Source organism: Tachypleus tridentatus, chromosome 1 (genome assembly GCF_004210375.1).
Source record: "Tachypleus tridentatus isolate NWPU-2018 chromosome 1, ASM421037v1, whole genome shotgun sequence".
NCBI classification, from domain to species: domain Eukaryota; kingdom Metazoa; phylum Arthropoda; class Merostomata; order Xiphosura; family Limulidae; genus Tachypleus; species Tachypleus tridentatus.
Window position 1 is genome coordinate 48469521 of NC_134825.1, and position 19459 is coordinate 48488979.

Here is a 19459-nt window from a genome sequence, read left to right on the forward strand (position 1 = left end):
GAATTCTTGACTTATTTGGCATTGTAGCACGTCCCTTCGTGGGACTCCATGGTGGGTGTGGTAATTTGAGACTGAAAATTTCTCTTTTTATTGTGGATAGCCCAAATAGACATGAAGATAAAATAATAAAACAACAGCTGAAAGGTAAACGACCATGTATAGATTGCTCTATTACCTGGTCATCACTACTGTCTGATGTTTACCTCATTTTTAATCCTTTATTCTTTATCTAGCATATTTTTAAAGTAAGCATTTTCCTTTTTAATTCAGAAGGGATTAGAGCATCTTGCATCTTTTCAAGTCAGTTACAAAGCTATGTTCTGAGGACATCTTAATGCAAACATTGACTTGCAACGCAGTGAACTCGTATTGACTTTGAAGGTCATTCGAGATATACTCACTGATTCTACTCTCATGTTACTTTGAATTCTTCACGAGGAATTATTGTTGAAAGAGATTTGAAAATATTCCAGATTCGAAGATCCTCACTAGTTTCTTCAACTATTAGTTAAATTTCTGCAATCATAAGAAAAGATTTATACTGCCTACCAGTGTTTTTATTTTGACGTTTACATCGCCCTGTCCACCTTCCACTGTTAAGGCAGATTATCTCAGTTGTAAGGTACGTCCACATATTCTCAATCTTCTCAGACGTTTTCTGTGCCAGAAGCTCAGTCATTCGAAAACACCATGCCATGTTTTTTATATCTTCTCATTGTCGAAGCTAAGACCACAATGTCTTTGGGTGCAAATTGAAACCTCACTGTGTTAACTGCAATGGTTCACATCCCTCTTACTTTTTTCTTGCTCTAGGTGAATACAAAAGAAAAAGGTACGGTACTTAAAAACCATTAATACCATTTCTTATCCGGAGGCTCGAAAATTGTTGTTTCCTACTCCATCCCGGACATATGTGTTACACTGTGTTTCACTGATACAGTGGGAGTGCAGACACGTCTTTCTGTGCCTCCGATAGAGTCGTTTTCTTTACTTGGATAAGCGAATTAACAAGTCAACGTCTACTCCTGTATCTGTCCCTACTGTGCCTTCCATTAACTTCACGGGTCCACTTCCTTCAGCCCCTGGCTCTGGCGTCTGCTTGGGTGCACCTTCTTTGGCCCCAAGATGTAGAACGATTATTCATACACGCCCTCAGTAACTAGAATCTCTGTCTCTTGACAGAGACCTGCCCAATCAATCCAGGGCAAAATACATGGAGGTCGAAAGACCTCCTTCTAATAAAGAAAAATAGCACGGTCGTAAACCAGGGTTTTTTTCCATCCATTTCTTCTCAACCTAAGTAAAAATAGCCAGTTTAACATAGTGGAACTGTCGAGGTTTCAACTGTAATCTGGATGACATTAACTCCTTGATTGATCCCTACCATCCGTTGTCTTTTTCCTTACAGGAAACGTTTCTGAAATCTACCTATAGAGTCACCTTTTAGCAGTTTTCTTTATACAGAAATGGCAGGTTATGTAATCGACGAGTGCATGGAAGAATGGTATTGCTGGTCGACCAGCATGTGCTCACCATGTCTTTGCAACTCAGTACACCCTTGGAGACTGTTGTCATCTGTGTTTCCTTGGGTCGTACTATCATTATGTGCTCCCTCTGTTTCCTGGAGAGATATATCATCAATCATACCTTGACGCTCTTATTGAATAATTGCCATCTCCCTTTTTAATCCTGGAAGACTTTAATGGATACAGTCCTACCTGGAGTAGTGCTGATATTGATGGGAGGGGTCGTTCCATATACAGTATGCTCTTGGATCACAACATTTGTCTCTTCAGTACTGATCCTTATACTTATTTTCACGTGCCTAGTCAGTCTCTTACTGCTATTATTCTCTCTATCTGCTTTCTTTCTCTTTTCTTGGAGCGTTGACAGTGACCAATGAGGCAGTGATCATTTTCCTATCATGTTGAAAGAGACTGGCCGTTGTCGGTGCCACTCTACCTGCGTGCCTCAGTGGAAGTTGGACCAAGACAACTGGGCTTCTTCCACTGCTCTCTCTTAACTTAATCTTGCCCTCATTTGTCTGCCATCAATATACAACTGTATGGTAGCAATGACTGACTGTATCATCCAGGTAGTTGCTTAATCTACTCCTAGAAGTTCAACACGTTTTCCATGGTATCATCGCCTAAGGTAAAATTCTGCCTGCCAAGAAACATGGAATACTCAACAATGAACCTGGGATACTTTTCACAGGTATCACACTCTTTCAAACCACATTGCTTTTCAGTGAGCCTGTGCCCATTCAAAAGGAGACTTGAATTAAGTTCACAACTAGCATCTCAACCATACGGGACAAGGCTCGGAAAGTTAGTAGAAAGTATACTTTCCATTCCCTTTCCAACTTTCTTTCCAGTGGCGAAGAAGTTACTGATGTCTAGAGCGTCGCCACCACTCTCGACAAGAGCTTTTATCGTACATCTAGCACTTTTTTTCTAGTTCCACCTTCTTGGCCATCAAGACACCAGAAGAATGATCCTTTTGGGCCCTCTTACATTGGTGGAACTCAAATTTGTTCTTCATTGGTCAGGCAGTACATCAGTCATATCTGATGATGTTCACTATAAGATGCTTCCCCACCTATCTCTTCTGCCTCTCTTGCTATTTTTCTAGTTGTTTTTAACTGGATCTGGCAGGAGAATGTATTTCCTGATGCTTGGCTCTGAGCTATTGTCCTCCCTTTTTTTAAGCCTGGACAGGATCTCAAGATTCCTTCTCATCGTTCAATTGCTTTCACTAGCTGTCTCTGTAAGGTTTTAGATAGGATGGCTAATGCTCGTCTCGTTTGATTTAAAGAATCAAATAACTTTCTCTCGCCCACCCAATGTGGGTTGCATCGACAGCGCCTCCCTGTTGACCATCTGATTCATATTTAAAAATCAGTCAGGGAAGCCTTTCTCAAGAGGGAACATATTGTTTCTGTATTCTTAGACCTTGAGAAGGCTTATCATATTACATGAAGATATGGCATTTATGGTACTTTCACTACTATGGGTTACGCAGTTATTTACCCATTTTATCTGAAAAATTTTACCAGACAGGCGATTTCAAGTCCGTGTGGATTCGACACTTTCCTGTTCTTTTCTACAAAATCTTCGACGCCCCTAGGACTGTGTCTTGAGTGTCCCAGTTTTCAGTGTCAATATTAATGTTATCAATATATATCTTCCTCCTACTGTTGCAAAAGGATTCTGTGTTGACAACTTCCACATCTTATGTCTGTCATCCAATATGAGGTTTATTGAGCAGCAGCTTCAGTCTGCCATCATTCGCTTGTTGAAGTGAACCAAAGCAAATGGTTTTATCTTTTCTTTCTCCAAAACTGTTTGTATGCACTTTTGCTACAAACGGGGTATACACTCTGATCCTGAGCTCCATCTTGGTAATGTTTTTCTTTTCGTGATTCCTGACACAAAGTTCTTGGGCTTATCTTTGACCATAAGCTGGCTTTCATTTTTCGCATCAAGCAGCAGTGTATCAAATGTACAAGGGCACTAAACATCCTATGCGTTCTCTCTTCCACCTCTTGGGAGCAGATCAATGTTCTATTCTCAGGATCTATTGTGCTATCATTTGCTACAAACTGGACTATGGATCTCTAGTCTGTGGTTCTACCAGACCTCGGTCTTGAAGATGCTGAACCACATTCACCACCTGGGGCTTTAGTAGCTTTTCATAGAGGTTTTTCACACTTCTCTATTGAGTCCCACAAACTCCCCTCTTCACCTTTCTCCATTTGCAATATTATTTGCAGTATGCCAATAAACTTGGCTCCTTACCACAGCATAACATCTGGAATTGTGTTTTCCTAACTCATGGGCTATGATCTTTTGGAATAGATGGTCTGCCATTCTTCCTTTTGGCGTTTATATTCAATAGTAACTGGCTGAGTTAAGTGTGCCATTGGATGACGTCGCTGCCTCCACTGATCAGCCCATCCCGCCATGGTTTATTACTCTCAATCTATGATCTTTATTTGAGTTATCTGAGAAAGGCAGATAACCCAATTGAAAGTACCGTCTTATTTTTGCCAAATATTCTTTTGAACCATTTTTCTATTTCCGTTTATACAGATTACTTTGTAGGATTTACCATGGTTTTTTCGTGGCTTGGTGGTAGCACACGGGATCCCCTCTACAGTTTCTGTGTTCACTGCGGAGTTGTACGCCATTTCTCTTGTCTTGAATCATGCAGAAACTATGCAGTACACAGATTGCACTAGTTACACTGACTGTCTTGGCTCTCAACTGGCCCTTGAATCGCTTAGCGTTAGTTCTCACCCTGTTTTCATCGATATTCAAAAACGACTCTCCCATTTTTTTATTTTATATCCAAATCGAGTTTTTCTGGATACCTGGCCACATTGTTATTCGTGAGAGCAAGCTCTCTAACTACCGCTAAGTCCATCTGCTCTGGTGCCATAACAGCCGTGCCTATCCTGTATATGGACTACAGTCTTGTATTGAAGGCTCGACTTCACACCAGATGGTAGTTGATTTGAATTGAACAATATTGTAACAAGCTTTTCCAGATCAAACCTTCTGTTGTTCTTTGGCTATCTTGTTGCTGCAAGGATTAGAAGGACGAAGTTGTCCTAACTAAACTATACATTAATCACAGTTTTAACCCATTACTTTCTTTTATCCGGTACTGTATAGTCTTTGTTGCACTCAGGTCGTAATAGGGCATGTTTTACTCTTGTACCGTCGTTACGACAATAAGTAACGGTACTATTTTAAACAATTCTTTTCTATGGGTTTACCGCTGACATTGTAGGTGGTGACACTGCCTAACTTCCTTATATTTATAACTTTTAATGAGCCATTGACCTTTTTTAACCTATTTAAATTTTATCTGAATTTTGGACATTGCTTTGTTTTAGCCTGATTTATTGTTACATTTTATAATAGTATTACTTCTTAATTTTTACTGATTGTTTGGTTCCGATAACCTAATGCTCTGGGCCAATAAACACGAAGCAACCAACCAAACACTCCTCGAGGTCACATACTTTCCATTACATGTAGAAAACCATCTTTATTGAAAGAACCAGAGTATTCATTAGAGCGTTCAAATATGTGGCTTCTCAACCTTCTCAGAAAAGAACACACTACTCCACAATAATCAATATTCTTGATCACACCTAACTTTTTCACCTACCTGACAAATGTAAGGTATTTCTTCTATATAGCTTTTTCAGACTACAGAGTATACCTTCTTCTCCAATTTACAACTGGGATCTTCTAGCAAGAAAGATCAACATTAAATATACTCTAGGAACCATGTTTATTTATACACAACAAGGAAAAATACAACGAAAACAAGGGCAAATAATTAGAGATGCATATCAAACTAACAAAGGTAAGGTGAAGAATTTATTTAAAACCTCTTACCAGTTTGTTGTATTCCCTTCTCTGTAAGTTAAATTAAACACTAAATCTGAAGTTAAAACATCAGCTTATGTATATTAATATGAAAACAAATCTTAATTTACTGTTTAAACAAAACTAAAATAAATGCTTAACCTCTACTTTAATTGACTGTTAACAAAATCTACAATCATAACCTAAAAGTAATACAGTAATATCCAAATACATAAGCTCATTTCTTTCTAAAATTTGAGCAAAGGCTTCATTTCTGTAAGTAAAAATTAGAATAAAACATTCAACGCTAATAAACTCATTCAAGTTAAAACATTGAAGCATAAAAGGTTAACAATAGTATTTAAAATTATAATAAATAATTAAAACCATCATTTACTATTTACACACTTTTAAACTTTATTGAAGCTAAAACTAGGTATTACAAAGTTATACCACTGAAACCATTATAATAACTCTTGAAATCTTTCTAAACTTTCATCTAAAAATAAATCTGTTTTGCATTAGCAAACCTGACTTTTTATACAATAACCTTGATACAATGAATAAGCCAAGTTTGCACATGAATACATCTCGCATTCAAAATATAAATCGACTAGGAGATGATCTTTAAAGCATAGCTGACTCTACACTAATTCGATTCGTTGATACTGATAAGAAAGATAGCTTTCTGTTCCTGGACGTTTCGAGCATGTAGGGTTATTCGGGTGAAGTAGCCCATGTGAGGTCAACTTACCTCAATAATTTCATTATTCATTTATGAAATTACTTGTTAGATGTTGACCTGGCATTCTTCCAAAAACTTAGTTAACTTTCAATTAGCTAACTCGCTTCTTGAACGCTCTCAAAACAAGGAAAATTAATGTGTTACTTGATGCCCGGCATGGCCAGGTGGGTTAAGGCGTTCGACACGTAATCCGCATCCCTGTCACACCAAACATGCTCACCCTTTCAGCCGTGGGGGTGTTATAATGTAACGGACAATCCCACTATTCGTTGGTAAAAGAGTAGCCTAAGAGTTGGCGGTGGGTGGTGATAACTAGCTGCCTTCCCTCTAGTCTTACACTGCTAAATTAGGGACGGCTAGCGCAGATAGCTCCTGAGTGACTTTGCGCGAAATTCAAAACAAGTGTGACTCTCTGCAACCAAAGTGAGATCTTAAAAAAACAATCGTTACTGAGACGGTAACACGCACATTATACCATCCACGCTTAATGCCATTTTTAATTAAGATAGTTCATTTCATTTTAAATGAATCACTGCGAATTTATTATATTATACATTATTCCAATGCCATTAGTTTATGAAAGGGCTGAATAAATTACAAATTAATTATCTAGATTCTTGCATATTGGCTTCTTTTGTTATCAGGATATCTAATATAGTACTTGGATAATATATTTTCACTGCTTTAAACGAAATTGGTTCTAAATATATAATAACGTAAAATTGATGCTAAAACTTATTTAGGCCGAAAAAGAGTAAAATAAACTTATTATCCAAAGACTGCAAGATGGCGCTGTATTTCAAACGTCATAAGGTTTATAAAGATAATATGTTGAAATACTTTTAACGAATGTTTGTGTATACTTCCAGTTTGCTTCAATTATTTTATTTTAAGTATTTTCTCTAACTCAAACTGTTAAATTTAACAAAGTATTCGTTTAAGTGTATATCATTGTAGTAAAGTAGTAAAATGTTTTCTGCGGGCCCTAGTTACGGAAAATTAAAAACAAACTTGCGTCTTGCGATTAATCGTTTGAAGCTGCTTGAGAAGAAAAAGACAGAGTTGGCTCAAAAAGCAAGAAAAGAAATTGCCGATTATATATCTAGTGGAAAATATGAGAGAGCGAAAATTCGCGTAGAGCATATCATCCGAGAAGATTACCTTGTTGAAGCTATGGAAGTGGTAGAAATGTACTGTGACTTGATGTTAGCAAGATTTGGACTAATACAACAGATGAAGTAAGCGTTAATGCAAATAATGCGATATTCTTGTTTGATAATAGTATAATATTAATAATCTAATACTTTAAACAGCATTGGAAATTATATTTTCAGGTAGGTTGAGGAGTGATGTTCTTAAGTTCTATTTCAGAACGTTGAACTTTATATTCAACCTTTTCACAGTAATTTAATATAAAGTTTAATTACAACACTTGAGTTAGAGCCAACCTTTATGATTGATAAAACTTTCATAAAATTTATTGCATCCACAACGCTTTAAAATAATCCATTCCAAAAAATCAATCACTCTGTTAGTAAAACAAAACTCATAACTAAAAATAACTCCTACTCAGCTGAATTTATATTTGTTTCCTAGGCCTACCACACTCTCTCCATTGGGTATGAAAAAATATTATGAATCAGCACTATCAGTTTCCTTAAACACTTCAATCAAATTCCCTCTCTTTGTCGTTGTTCTTTTATATTTAAAAAATTCATAAATATTAATGTGTTTTTGCATGACATCCTTTTTAAGGTAAGACACCCAAGACTGAACATAATGTGGCCTAACTAGTTACCTATACAGCATTGTTACAGCCTCTTTGAATGTGTATTCAATATTTCTATAGGTACATTTAAAAAATTCTCTTTGCCCTGCCACTAGCAACTACTTCACAAGCCCAGTCAACAAGAACACCAAGATCCTTTTCTTCCATAGCATGAGTGTGTATGAATCCAAACTGAAAGAAATGAAAGTGAACTTGCTTGTCACAAATCACCAAGTATTCTCTTTATCAACATCCTACTAAGAGACCATATTGTATACACTAGTAGTGAAATTTGCAAGGCAAGTGCAAAAAGTAGACCTATTATATGTTAAAAGTACATTTATATTGAGCATTTACTTGAACACTGGATGAATATTGTAATTTACAACTTCCTAACTGCAATATTTTACATTGTTACCAGGTGTTCCAAACTTCTCTGGTGTGGAGCACATTGTCTAATTGCCGAGTGTCTGAAATGGTTTTTATAATCCTTATGTAGAGTTTCTTGAAACAGAAATGTCAGTTTGATATATATGATTAATAAATTTTAATATCCTTAAATTTATTAGTTAAACCAAAGGCCTTTATCGTTAAGACTTTTAAAACTTGACGTTGATTCATTTAGATCTCTTGATGAGGGATTGGCTGAGGCTATTTCCAGTATTTTGTGGGCAACACCTCGACTCCAGACAGACGTGGCTGAGTTGAAGGCTATTTCAGACCAGTTGACTCTGAAATATGGGAAACCTTATGCCCAGGCTGCATGTGAGAATGCATTAAATACTGTAAATGAGAAGCTTGTCCATAAACTCAGTGTTCAGGCCCCACCCAAAGTACTTGTAGAAAAGTATTTAATTGGTATGTATTATTTGAAATGTCATTTATGAAACACACTTAAGGAACATTTTTAAATATTAGTCACAAAATAAGAAACCCAACAATCTCAACTCTTGAAAATATCTAGGTTACTAGATTTCTTGTGTCAAGACTTATCAATTGTTTTTGCCATACATATCTTAAGAATAATACAAGTGTATGTAATATATATATATATTTATATGTTGAATTTAATATGTTAAAGAACTAAGGTTAGAGAGGAATATTTATATTTAAATATTTATCATATTAGTTACTACATTAATATCTCTACAGAATTCATCATTAGTATTAGTATTTTACTTCTGTGTATAAGCTTAATTTTTTAATCTCTTAATCCAGGTTTTAGATCATACATGCCACATCAGATATCCAATTGTATAATTTGTCTTGTACTATGTAATTTTATTATAAAATACTCAAGTATGTTTACATTACCTATGAGCAATGTCTACTCTGATTAATATCATGTACAACAACTAATCAATCAGAGGTAGTGCTACTGATTATTCCAACTATCTATAATAATCAAAAGAATGCCGTTATGGTTCTTATGATTGTCTTAAATTATTTCAGGGTTTTTGGTATTGTTAATGAGTGTCACCATTCACAAAAATAATCAACTAATTAAAATTAGTGTTTCCAACTGTGAATATTTTAGATTATACATCTCATTTAAAATAATCAATTAATTGAATATTATTAAACAATGAACTCTACAATTAATCAACTATCAAGTTCCATTATCACAGTAAAATCTTAGTGTACATAGTACTATTTTAGTGTACATTTTTGGATGTGTAATCTATTGATATACTAAAGTATATTCATGTACATGTACAGTGTAATTAAACTAAATGTTGTTTTAGACATAAGCAGCAAGATCACCTTAAAAATGTGTAATATACTCAGACAAAGCTTGATAGAGGTATTGTCACAACAGCTTCAGAAATGTATAGAATAAGTTAGAATATTTTATACATTAATATAAAGGAAGTAGTAAATGTTTTAGTCTTGAACACTGTTATAAAACTATACTTTTTTAAAACACTTTGAATTAATACAATATAAGAAAATTATTTTCAGAAATTGCCAAGAGCCATAATGTACCCTACGAACCTGATCCTGATATCATGAAAGAAGATGAGGTTATGGCTGCAGAGGCATTCCAGAACACCTTGATTAATTTTGATAATGATAATATTGGTCCTGTTTACCCTCCAGGAGGAGGGATGGGTTATCCAGCTATGCAGTATCCTTCAAGCCAGCCAGCATCACAACCTTTTCAATATCCTCCTGCTGTAAGTGTTGCCCTGCTTTGTTTTTATAGTGAAATTGACAAGAATGAAATTAAAAAAAAAATACAGCTTAGCTTTTTATCTCTTAAGTTATTAGAAAGATAAATTTAATTTGATCTTTTCAATAAAGCACAGTTAAGTATACCTTTGATTCTATCCCACCAAATTTTGTAAACCTCTTGGCTTGTTGCAAACCAGTTTAATTTAATATTGCTAAAATAAGTTTTGTTAAAATTATTACAGTTAGGAATAAAATTGAGAAATTTTAAAAGGTCACGGTAGTGAACTTGATAAATTTATTAATGAAAGTGAAAGTGTTTAAAGGTATTTTCATTAGATGATTTTACTCTTTTCAGCATGTTAAAAATCCCAATGTTGCCTCCCCACTGCCCAGTATGGCTCCAAGTGGACTGCCTCCATCAACAACAAAAGCACCAATTGGCTTTAATCTTCCACCCAACTATGACTTCACCCCTGCACCACCATATGACAGTGTCGTTAGCAGTGAACGTGATGAACAAACTAAAAGCCTCTGGGGACAAGAATCGAATTGGAAAGATCCAAACGCTAAACCACAGCCCCTACAACGAACCATATTCCCCACTGATACACTACCAGAACTTCCCTCAGTACCAACAAGCAGCCTTCCAAACACAGATTCTTCTCATAATCCTAAAGCTGGAGAAGAATCTGTGGATTTTGACGACCTGACTAGACGATTTGAGGAGCTTAAAAAGCGAAAGTAACGGACTAGTAAGAAAGTCAAACGTGTGAAGTATTATTATGCATAAAAATCTTAATTTTTTAATATGCCTAATACTCGAGTATACAAATTTCATACCTGCATTACATTATTTTGTAGAAACATTAATTCATCCTAATAACTTTTTATATTAATTGTGAATAATTCCCTATCTGTGTATGAAAGTTAAGAGCTACTAATTAAAATATTACTTTTCAAAAACATGCAAGTTGTAACCAGTTTATTTGGTATGAAATCTAAAAGACAGTTATATTAAAATAGTACTGTTCAAAAAATACTGAACTGTCTGGTTTACAGATTATTGTATAAATCAACAACTTCCGTTTATCAAAGCTTTGATTTTTATTTATGTCATGGCTCTGAAAAGAAAACATCTGAACAATTAATTAATTGGCTCAAGTTATAGATCATGTCAAAATCATAGGCTACTCCTAGCCTCATTAGATCTGTCTGATAGGTACCTTGACTTTTCACAAACAGATATCACAACTTTCATATTCTACATGGAATGTTGCAAGGCAATAAATTTTCACACAATATCCTTTTCTTTTTTTCTGTATTCCTGATCACTATGTCAAAAGTTCTGTAAATGTACTGTTTGCAACAATTTTTGTCTGCAGATGTTTTTCTTTATTTTGCTATAGAACCAACTTGAAATAATTTTCCAGTTTAATATAAAATGACAACTTTTTCACAAAATAACATCATGAGTCTGGTTGAGTTCTGAAGTATTACAAATGAAAAACTTAAGTCCAGAGTGATGGAACTACCTGATTATAGAAGCTTAAGCTGTAGAAAAGCTTTTATAATGCAAACACATTAAATACAAGTTTATTCACATAAAAAAACTGCCTTTTCTGCATGTCAAGTGAACAGTGGTGCTAAACAGCATTGAAATTAACTGCTTTTAGCTGTATTCCAGACTTCACTCTTTAAGTGTTAATAATTTTATAACTATGAATTAAGAAACTTCTTTTAGAAATGTAACAAATCCTTTAATTATTTCATAAACAAATCACCTCATTATTTTGAATTGTAGTCATTTTCTAATCTTAAATGCATCATTTCAGCTACCTCAAGAAATGTCCATTTCTGAAACACTATTTTTAGTATATTCAAATTCAAACTAGAATATTACTCTTTGAGATGAAATCTAAGAATCCATGTGACTCGTTCACAAGATGTTTTAATCTAGTTTTGGTTTATTATTAGTATTGCGTATCATCTGACTTTTTAGGCATATCTTCTCTAATGTATTTGTCATCTGAGTTTTTCACAACTTAACACATTAAAGCTTGTGTAAATTAATCTATATTGCCTTTGTTGATAACGGACACAGTATAAACTTCAACAGATATCAGTGGTGTGTTATTTTAATATCCAAGAAGTAGCAACATAACAGCTCTATGTCTTACTCAGTAATTGTGCTTTTTCTCATAAAGCAGTGAAAGATTAGTTGGAAGAGGTTTTTTTATATCATACACAAATCAACTTTCCTTCAGGTACTGTACAGTGTTATCATGAAACTGTAAGCACCACAAGTTAAAAGGTTAATTCACAGTTCCAGATTACAAATTTTTTTTAACCACCTCTTGATTAATTTTATATACACTAGTTTAAACACAAGTTTTACAACTATTAATCTTGTTAAAGGGTAAGTAGTTGTGGTACAGAATTTTCAAAATAACAGGGACACCATCTCGGATATGTTCTATAAAAAAAGCCAACTCATCATGTTTCTTTATACAATTTACCATTCATATAAAAACCTTACAATAAAAGTTCAGCAATTAGTACTATAATTGTGTATAAAAATTATACATTTTTGTATTAAGTTACATTTAATGTTTCCTATGTAATCTTTTGTGCAAAACATGTTTAAGAATTTGACTATAACTTAATATTCTTTTGATCTTTACTGTATATCCAACTATATATATTTAACATTCATATGAGAGCTTTGTCAATACAAAACCACCACCACAAAATCTAATTTGTTTTTTCTAGATATTTTCTTTCAAAAATTCCACATTAAAATTATAAAGTTTTTGTTTGTTGTTGTTTAATAAAAATTTTATAGTATTCATACTTAAATGTTAATGCCAAAAATATTAAAGATATAAATGAAAGTGTACAGGGTGGGGTGTAATTTTAACCTTTTTCTGTAACAAATTATTTAAAATTTCTTGTCATCAGCATTCCTCCTTCATAGAATGGAGTCAAAGACTATGTAGTACGACTTTCACAGATAATACTATGGCTCTCTTCAATACTGTAAGCTACAAAATCATAAGGACCCAGATATCAGCAACTATTAGTAACAAACAAAATGTGTAAACGAAAGAATTTCCAAAACCCAAAACATTTTAAGCCTTAAAACATCACAATTCTAAAGTTAAGCTTTATATATATAGTGCTGGTAGATCAAAATGTTATTTTAAATTTTTAACTTTCAACTATGCTATTTAATCTATTTTATTAAAAATTTTCCAATAAAGTTAATTAAAACATGATAAAAATATTTGGAATCTCAGTAAATAAATTTTGTATTGCAAAAATTAAAAACAATTAATGAGAAGTAAAGAAATTATGAAAACAACTTCCAAAAAGCAAAACTTTGAATACTAAACTCAGAGAATTGTTTTGAACTTGTGTCACCAAACAAGTACACAATACTGTTGCAGATCTTAAAAGACTGAATAGCATGAATTAAACTGAATGATATCACCTCTCTAAAAGAAAAAAACTATCGTACAACAAAACATTTGAAAAAACTTCACCCCTTAAGTTCAGCAACTTAACTGTGAAATGTTTTTGTTTACTTTATTATACTGAATCCTTTTTAACACAATCACACATCTTTCTATAATATTGAGTCATTATGTAATCATATAGGAAGCATAATAATAGTATTGTTGTTATTATAAAATTAGTTAAGACAAGTGATTTGTGTGAACACAGGCCAGTTAAGTACTAAGAAAGCAAGAGCATCAGAGAAAACTTAATAGACAGGAAGCTTAAAAATTCAAACATCATTGCCGAAATTTAGCTTTTTTTGCTTTTTTTTTTTTTACTTAGATAATACATTTCCAACAGATTATTAACATGTAAGAAAATAGAATGACAAGCTACAGTACTACTGAATCATTCTCAGTTGAGATAATTAACTAGGGAAACTGAAAATCTTCAGTTTAATTGTTTAACACAGTCATAACCTGCTTGAACTGTTTTATCTGTACTTCACATCTTGTTGTATGGAAACTGTTGTCAGGGAACATTCAGTTCTTTATCAGTCACTCTCTTCATCCTCTGAAGCAAGATCAGAGTCTTCAATTGCACTTTCTTCATCCTCTTTTTCTTCCTCTTCTTCAGAGATGTCCCACTGGATCTTACTGATATCTACTTCTTTTGCTTCCTTAACATCCAGCTGAAAAAAGTACATTAATTAAATAAATTTAAATAATTAGTTAAAACAACCTCTGAAAATCTAATTAAAAAAGACATTGTAAATTAATTTTTGAACAAAACATTAATTTCATATGTTCAAAATATTGTTACCATTCCTCTATTATTTTTCAGGTTACTTAAGGATTTATGAAAGTTATTAAAACATAAATATCTTTACATACCAAAATCTTCTTACTTGTAGTACAGTGAATAAAGAAATTATCAAGAAACACTGCCTTAATCACTCATCATACATTAAATCAGATTTTCCCCTTTACAGAAAATTTATAAAATATACAAACTAACACAAACATATTCTTTTGACTGATAATAAACAAACTTTTTTTCCTTTCAGAAAAAAAACAACTTAACATGTATTAAAATTTTTAAAAAAGAATAATCAAAGTGTCAAACTTATTTTCCAACAGCACTTAAAAAACTAACTTGTTGGATTCCTGCTTCTTTATTTCAAAAATTAAGCTATCTAACTGTCATTTTGGATATAAAATGTAAAGGTTATGGAAGGAGTGAACCTTTTACTTGTTAAAGTGTAAATATACAATATAATATCAAATGGTTACTTAATAAATTGTAAAAACCATTTTATCAGATAATCCAATACCCAGTCATTAATTATTTTATTCTTACACTGATTCATTTGTTTTAATAGCCTATGCTTCAAAATTGTTAATAATAGTGATACTGATAATGGCACTGTTATAGATGTTTAAATCACTCAAACAGTACATTACATAAAAACACTGATAGCCCAACTTGTGACACTTAGTTTACAAAGAAACAGAACATTTATCAATCTTATTGCAATGATATTTTACTATATATCAGTCCAATAAATGAATGTGTGAGGTAGCTTTCACCAAAACAGTTTGTATAGAAAGAGAAACAAGATCAAAGAAGAAATGTCAAAATAAAAAATAAATTTTTAAAATTTGCAGGAATTGAAAAGCCAAAAACTAATTTTAAAAGATATGAACATCAAAAGGATAGTTAGATTCAAACCATAAACAGTTATTGCAGAAATTTACTTTTAAGACACTTTCTGGTTCTAAATTCCTAAACTTACAAAACCTTCAACCATAAGATACTAGTTTTATATCTATTGCATATTTCATAATACATGTATGTGAAAACATAGCCAAATTAACTAAGCCAAAGAAGTATTTGCTGATATCATCTGAAATATTTTATTTTCACAGGAAATAGTTTAACCAAATTGTACAAAACCTTGTATAAAACTTCTAAACAGTTTTTAGTTTCCGTTTTATGAAATTCATATAATTTGATTTATTAATTGTATCAGTTTTTGGTTGTAAAATTTTGTTGTGAACCAATATTCTGAAGACGCATTAAACATTCTTCATTTTAGAATTTGTTTGTTTGTGTTTTTCACAACTATTACACTCATCATTTCTGGGTAACACCTCAACTATCAAAATTTCTAACCACAATTTTTTTTTTTTTTTTTATCAGGTACCTTTTTCCAACAACATTCTTGGCAAAAATCAGTTTATATCTTATAAATGTAGTTTATTCTCAATAAAACAACTCAGTTCTTTTATATATGTATGTTTCTTGAATATCATTAACAACTGTGTCATTCAAATAAATTGCCTAACTAAACTTATGTGATGTTTTGATACAGAATAATACATCTGTAGCTTTTTAAACAGATATAATCTAACAAAAACATTATTAGTAATAGTAAGAACATGGAAAAGAAAACACATTTGTCGTTAGTTTCCAAGTGTTGTAAACTTCACATTAGGATCCTTTAATTACACTGCACAACAAAATTTTTGCTTCTTGAACACTGTTGGGTGTTCCTTATAGATTTTTGGCTGCTGATCACAAAAATCACATCCAAATTTGCCCATCAGGTACCATTTCATCAAAATCTTGGATTCACCAAGACACTGCTACAATGGAAAAACAATATCAGAGCAACTGGAATCCGTCAATGCTTGCTGACACTGCAATGTGATGCACCAGACATTGAATACAAACGAAAATCAGGAGCAAAACACTTTTAATTATGTTGAACTTAACAGCGTATTAGAAACATAAATGCAATTAAATATGTTATTGCCGGTAAACAGTTAACTGTCTATTTCTCAGAGTTCCTACGTGATGAAGCAAAACCAAAACTATATTTGTGCATACCCACCTGTCACAATCAGCAAAAACTTTTCAGGAAGCAAAACTTTTCAAAAAAATTGTTGTGCAGTGTTACAAAAAACCCGCCACAAGAACAATAAGTAACAAGAAAAACTTTGTTGCATGTTTAACGTAGTAATGAACGAATGATGTTTCACCAAGTACATGATAATGACAAAACCATCTCCAAACATTTCACATTTACTATTATGTTCAACTTTTCAAGTTTTCTTCATCATCCATTCATGCCATCTCCCAGCTTTATCAGGATCCTTTATTCACCCCAATAGTAAGTTACATGTCAACAAAACAAACATTAGTGCTACAAAAATTTATTGCTCCATATTGATGTTGCCATTTACCGTTACTGTTTTTATGGTTTGATTTCTAGCTACTTTTAGAGCTAACATCAGAAACAAGTGGCAACACAGAGCTAGAGTAACAAAACAGTGGCAGAGAATTAAAAATCATGTACAGAAAAGATTATTAAGAGATAATAGCTTCTTAAAACATAACCCCTATGCTTTTACACAAGTGAAAAAATTCTGGAAAAAATCTTGATAAATGCACAAATTAACACTTTCGACGCGGTTGGCGACCACAATCGACTTGAAGGCTCAGTGAGGCAGGCAATCTTCGTCGACAAGATGTAAACAACATACCCATGTGGCTAGTTATCATAATCACACAGGCCTGTAGATCCACTTGAGGCTCCACGTGCATTCATTGTTTACTTGGGATTCCCAGCAGGTATTTAAACTGAAGATCAAGTGATTTATTTGTTTTCTAGCCTGTGTAGATCATACTGTTCGTTGTTTTAGAAGATGCCTTCCTTGCATATTCTGTTGCTACTTGCAACATTGTTACAATGCCGAAAGGAAAAGCTTATACCACTAAAGAAGTAATCTATATTATTTCTAACAATGAAGAGAGTGACAAAGAGTTTGAGCCAGATGATAATGAAAGCTTACTTGTAACGGATGAGAGTGATAATGAAGACATTTGTGGCCTGGAATCTGCCCCCGCTTTAGGTAAGCAGATGGTGTAGTTAGGGTCATACAACTTATTGCATAAACTGACTGACCAAGACTAGTTCTTGTTAACAGATATATAATATATTGTGCAGACTGCAAGAACAATGATGAAAACCCAGTATCTCCAAGACTATTCAGAGAGCAGATTATTCAAAATTTGCTGGAGGGATATGTCAGCAAAGCCAAACGAAAAGGAAGACCAAGTACTGATAAAGGTCAGTGCTTGGTGGAAAGACATAGTATTGGACAATATGAGGACAAAAAACACAAACCTGATTGTACTGTTTGCAGTGATAGATACACAGCTGGATGGTAAAGAAAGCAGATTAATTATTTCTGCAAACAGTGCAATCTCCCCATGTGCTTTTTACCATGCCATGAGATATATCATAACCATAAAGACTATCGATGGGCTGCTGCACAAATTGTATACAATTTATAATAAATTATTGTGCTTTACATAGCACTTCTTCATTGTGGATCAGGGTGTCTTCCTTTATTTCTGTTATTCATATGTATTGAATTTATCATATATAGTATTGGGTACAATCTCTGAACATTTCAGGGACTTTTGTTGAGTTATTGTCGAGATATTATGCTTTTAGTACTGATACCTTATTCAGTTGAAGTATCAAAAATATATATTCAGTGCCACGCCAAACATTAAAAGTTGTTATTCGGTGCCGAAATGGTTAAATTGGAACATTATTGTTCTTCTTCGTGACATATACTAAACATATGCAATATAATAAAATATTAATTTTAAATAGGTTTATTTAAAACATCATTGAAGAGAGTAAAGGTTATAATTTTTATTAAAATTGAAAACTTGATAAAATAGGTGTGTACTGATCTTTAATCCTATGTACACATGCCATAACATTTTTACAAAGTGCCATTGAAAATAGTAGAATATATTTAATGTCAGGGTTATTAACTGTTCATATCATATTACTTTATACTGCCAGTTTAGTAATAGTTCATGATAGAAGAGTCAGCACTCGACACTATGTACAAAGATACTGAAAACAAAATGTAGATATGCATTTCAGAGGTCTTAGAGGATACCCAAAAGTAATATGCAACTGTAAAATAGACAATATATATATATATATTCATCATATGAACATCATTTTACACTCCCCACTTGTCAAGTCTGAGATAGTCTGATGCAATCAATTCACAGATATATCTTGAGTGCAAATACTTTTGTATCATATCAAATTTTTGTGTACAACAGACTTGTACATTTCAATAAATGTTTTCTACATTTTCAGTATATACATGTAATAAATTTGGAATTATAATCAACATATTATGGGGCTGACCCACTGGACATTTAAAGTGATACAAAGAGTAACTGTTTAACTAATTTTACAATTGTAATCAAAAGTTCTTTTTCTCTAAATGATGTTTAGCTATAATAAACTATACTAGCTTGAAATAGCTCTAGATCAAATAACCTCTTAAATTACATTTATAATATAATCAAATGTTCTAAGATTATGTATTTGTTGTGCTATTTACTGTTACAGAGCAAATTCATTTTGTGTAATGTAATAATAAAAGTACAAGTTTTGTAGACAGAGAACAAAATTTTTGTTAATTTGGTTAATTAAAAACAAGCTTAGCCTATACATATGTGATCTAAGCTTTAATATTACCACAGAAGCTTTTGAAGATAAAAGCCTGTATGTATTAAAAAATAAAAGCTGTAAAAATATTATTTATTTTAATAAATTTCGACAGTATTGAAACTCACCTTAATTATCTTTGTATATTCTGACTCGAGATAAGAATCACTCCGGACTATGACTGCATATGTGTATATCCCAGGTTTTGAAGGTGCTGTGAACTTCAATTCCACCTAAAACAGAAGCAGAAATGCATCAGTTGAACCAAAAATTGTCTTTAACATAATGCCAAAAATATACTTTATAGTTTAAGTTTTTGTATTATGTCTAAATCT

At 32.8% G+C, this 19459-nt stretch overlaps 2 protein-coding genes across 2 annotated transcripts in view; one reads left to right on the forward strand and one right to left on the reverse strand.

Annotated features, from left to right (window-relative positions):
- Nucleotides 1–6907: 6907 nt before the first annotated feature.
- Nucleotides 6908–11037, forward strand: LOC143245663 (IST1 homolog). Its single transcript, XM_076492272.1, has 4 exons — nt 6908–7367; nt 8523–8755; nt 9860–10074; nt 10428–11037. The coding sequence occupies exons 1-4, from the start codon at nt 7099–7101 to the stop codon at nt 10815–10817; spliced, it is 1107 nt and encodes a 368-aa protein (XP_076348387.1). The 5' UTR covers nt 6908–7098; the 3' UTR covers nt 10818–11037.
- A 1156-nt stretch (nt 11038–12193) lies between these two features.
- Sec63 (translocation protein Sec63) overlaps nt 12194–19459 on the reverse strand; it is a 45706-nt gene continuing 38440 nt past the window's right edge. The window contains exons 18-19 of the mRNA XM_076491283.1: nt 19253–19357; nt 12194–14261 (exon numbers count right to left, since the gene is read on the reverse strand). Coding sequence (XP_076347398.1) covers nt 14124–14261; nt 19253–19357 — 243 coding nt within the window. The 3' untranslated portion in view covers nt 12194–14123. The remainder of the gene's footprint in view (nt 14262–19252; nt 19358–19459) is intronic.